Source organism: Crinia signifera, chromosome 7 (genome assembly GCF_055691185.1).
Source record: "Crinia signifera chromosome 7, ASM5569118v1, whole genome shotgun sequence".
Classification (NCBI taxonomy): Eukaryota; Metazoa; Chordata; class Amphibia; order Anura; family Myobatrachidae; genus Crinia; species Crinia signifera.
The window spans coordinates 79,445,775-79,449,374 of record NC_139223.1 but is presented as its reverse complement, the minus strand read 5'-3'; the positions used below and the strand labels follow the sequence as shown (position 1 = coordinate 79,449,374).

General features: G+C 51.7%; 1 protein-coding gene across 1 annotated transcript; it reads right to left on the bottom strand.

The window, feature by feature from the left end:
* Window positions 1–356: 356 nt before the first annotated feature.
* On the bottom strand, window positions 357–3,108 carry LOC146019490 (uncharacterized). Its single transcript, XM_083152013.1, has 4 exons — window positions 3,038–3,108; window positions 2,349–2,414; window positions 1,357–1,760; window positions 357–1,270 (listed from the first exon to the last, which is right to left on the bottom strand). The coding sequence occupies exons 3-4, from the start codon at window positions 1,756–1,758 to the stop codon at window positions 722–724; spliced, it is 951 nt and encodes a 316-aa protein (XP_083008139.1). The 5' UTR covers window positions 1,759–1,760; window positions 2,349–2,414; window positions 3,038–3,108; the 3' UTR covers window positions 357–721.
* Window positions 3,109–3,600: the final 492 nt, after the last annotated feature.

Below are 3,600 nucleotides of genomic sequence, written 5' to 3'. Positions count from 1 at the left end.
AAAATTCAATAAAAAAACACATCAAATTACATGGCAAACCGCGCACATATCGCCGTGATTGCGGGCACATGGCGTCCGGTTGCATCACGGGTGACCACGGCCGTCATGTGCCTGCAATCACGGCGATAGTTGCGCAAAAAAGCAACAAAATACCATTAAAAAAGACATCAAATTACTTGGCATCCCTTAATTATAAGACAATGAAATAAGACACGACACAGGTTATGAATTTCAAATTATGACGCTTTTTTTTATTTTTTAATAAAATATCTTATTTTTTAAATGTAGTATAAAATAAATTATTTTTTTTTATTTTTTTATTTTTTTTTTAAGAATGGGGGGGGGGGGGGGGGGGGGGAAGGTCTGGGCGAAGGTCATTGAAAGTATAGGAGAATAGATGCCTCTTGGGAGGAACTGGATTACAACAAGGCAAATCGGAATGAGGCATACAAAAAATGGGGCTCAATACGCAAAAAGGCACCCTAATGCAAACATGCACTGGGTACAGAAGAAAATGCAAATATGCGGAACAGTCCATGGTGAAGGTGCAAAACAAGTACGGACAGCTCAAAGTCCAGGAGTCCGATACTGCGACCATCAGTAACCGAAATTATGGCCTACGAGCAACAAAGTTCATCATGGAGCAAATAACAAACAGAGTGGAACAAGGGCATTGCTGCAAGGCACAATAATTAGAAACAAATTAAAACCAAATCACTAATTAATGGCGCTCTTCACCTGGGAGGGGACTTTGTGTGCTCAACAGAGCTCTTGAAATAGTCCCAGGCAAAGACGAAGGGTCTGTGACTGGTGGCAAAGGGGGCCTCGGCGCGTACATTACAGGGGCAGGAGGAGGCGGAGCATAACCCGACGCACTGTACGAAGGGTAGTGATAGGGGTAATTGGGCATTTGGGCTGCTTGCCATACGACGTTGGCAGGTGGCTCTATACTGCATGCACTAGAAAGACTTCTCTCTGATGCACGCATTATAACGCCATATATCAACCTCTTGGACTCATGGAGCTGGTCTGGCGCCATGCCTCGCATTTCCACGGCAAGATTATTACAAAAAATTTGGAAATCGTCAAGGGGAATTTCCGGTGCCTCCGGTGCCGACGTGCTAGCATGCCCTTGGACATTACGAGCAGTGCTGGACAGCTGTCTTCTGGGACGCCTCCTCGGGATAGCAGGTGCAGTGCTCTCCGTCATCGGAGTACTGTCCCCCTCTGCAACTGCCACAGGCTCCTGCTCTGTCTCAGGGGGAACTTCCTAGAAAGGGGAAAAAAAGGGAAAATGTTAATAACATGACATTTCACAGTCACTTACATGCAAGACATTTGTCAGGAAATACTTACAACGTCCACACTCTCCGCTGCAACGGACGAAGAGGTGTCCTCCGTATCACTTCCCCCTGTTCCACTCTGTTGTCTCTGCTCCAAGATAAACTTCATCCGCTCGTAGTACCATAATTTCGGCACGTAGACGTCATCAGCATCGGCTCCGGAACTCTGAGACTGCTGTACTCGCTTCATCTCCTTCACCATAACTGTCCGCATATTCGTCATCCTCTTCTGTACCCAGGCGACGTCTGCACGAGGTACCCGTTTGCGTATAAGAGCCACCATTTTCCGATACGCCTCATTCCTCTTCGCCTTGTTGTGGTAATCCGGGTGTTTCATCTCCCAGAGGCACCTATTCTCCTTATACAGATCAATGACCTTCGCCATAAAACCATTTGTGAGTTCTCGCTCAGACATTGCTGTAAAACAAAAACACAAACAAAACCATCTATAAGTAATTGATGTCTATACGGTATGTCAAAATGGTATCGCATCACACCAAATGGCACAAGTCCCATGGCATCTGATGTGAGGCGATTCCATTTTCACCAAAAATCATTCACATTTGCTAGTATACCACCCCCACTATCCACGCGCACCCGAAGCGTGGCGAGCCCCGTGAGGGGACGCGGATACCTTCACAGTTATACGCGTCCCCTGGCGGGCTTCACAGGGGTCCGTGGCGAAAAGTGGACACCTGTGAAGCCCGCGAGGGGACGCGCTTACCTGTGAAGGTATCCGCGTCCCCTCGCGGGGCTCGCTGCGCTCGCCACGCTTCGGGCTCGGTGGCTCGCTGCGCTCGCCACACTATTCTATTCTCAACTCCACGCCGACGTGGATAGTAGGGCATGAAAAGGTCGGAGGACGCGTACCGCCGCCCCTCGCGGGGCTCGCTGCGCTCGCCACGCTTCGGGTGCGCGTGGATAGTGGGGGTGGTACCCTGGGAAAAAAAGGCATTTGGGTTACATTTACAAATTAATTAGAAGAACAATTTAAGCACGACTTACCTAATTCAGGAGATAACGGCGTTTACTTTTTAATTTGTTTATCTGCACTTCCACCGATTACAGCAACTTCAATTCCCCAAAAAAATAAAAAAAACATCATTAATTAAAATTCAATGACATAGAAATCCCCCCCCACTATCCACGCGCACCCGAAGCGTGGCGAGCGCAGCGAGCCCCGCGAGGGGCGGCGGTACGCGTCCTCTGACCTTTTCATGCCCTACTATCCACGTCGGCGTGGAGTTGAGAATAGAATAGTGTGGCGAGCGCAGCGAGCCACCGAGCCCGAAGCGTGGCGAGCGCAGCGAGCCCCGCGAGGGGACGCGGATACCTTCACAGTTATACGCGTCCCCTGGCGGGCTTCACAGGTGTCCGTGGCGAAAAGCGGACACCTGTGAAGCCCGCGAGGGGACGCGTTTATCTGTGAAGGTATCCACGTCCCCTCGCGGGGCTCGCTGCGCTCGCCACGCTTCGGGCTCGGTGGCTCGCTGCGCTCGCCACACTATTCTATTCTCAACTCCACGCCGACGTGGATAGTGGGGGTATGAAAAGGTCGGAGGACGCGTACCGCCGCCCCTCGCGGGCCTCGCTGCGCTCGCCACGCTTCGGGTACGCGTGGATAGTGGCCGTGGTACACTGGGGAAAAAAGGTATTTAGGACACATTTACAAGTTAATTAGAAGCACAATTTACCTTATTTAAAGGCGCTCAATTGGCCACGGGCCAAACTGCAGGCCACACAAAACACTACACAGCAACTGCAGAAACAAACCACAAAAAAAAAAACCCCATCAATAATCCAATTTCAATGACATAAAAAACCACAGCCACTATCCACGTGTACCCGAAGCGTGGCGAGCGCAGCGAGGCCCGCGAGGGGCGGCGGTACGCGTCCTCCGACCTTTTCATACCCCCACTATCCACGTCGGCGTGGAGTTGAGAATAGAATAGTGTGGCGAGCGCAGCGAGCCACCGAGCCCGAAGCGTGGCGAGCGCAGCGAGCCCCGCGAGGGGACGCGGATACCTTCACAGGTAAGCGCGTCCCTTTGCGGCCTTCACTGGTATCTGTGGTCGTATTGCAGTGAAGCCCGCAAAGGGACGCGCTTACCTGTGAAGGTATCCGCGTCCCCTCGCGGGGCTCGCTGCGCTCGCCACGCTTCGGGCTCGGTGGCTCGCTGCGCTCGCCACACTATTCTATTCTCAACTCCACGCCGACGTGGATAGTGGGGGTATGAAAAGGTCGGAGGACGCGTACC

What these genes read in the sequence shown, in the direction of transcription:
- LOC146019490 (XM_083152013.1), bottom strand. Translation starts at nt 1,758, where the DNA reads ATGTCTGAGCGAGAACTCACAAATGGTTTTATGGCGAAGGTCATTGAT. An exon ending in CAGCGGAGAGTGTGGACGTT is followed by an intron (nt 1,271 to 1,356) that starts GTAAGTATTTCC and finishes TCCCCTTTCTAG; the next exon opens with GAAGTTCCCCCTGAGACAGA.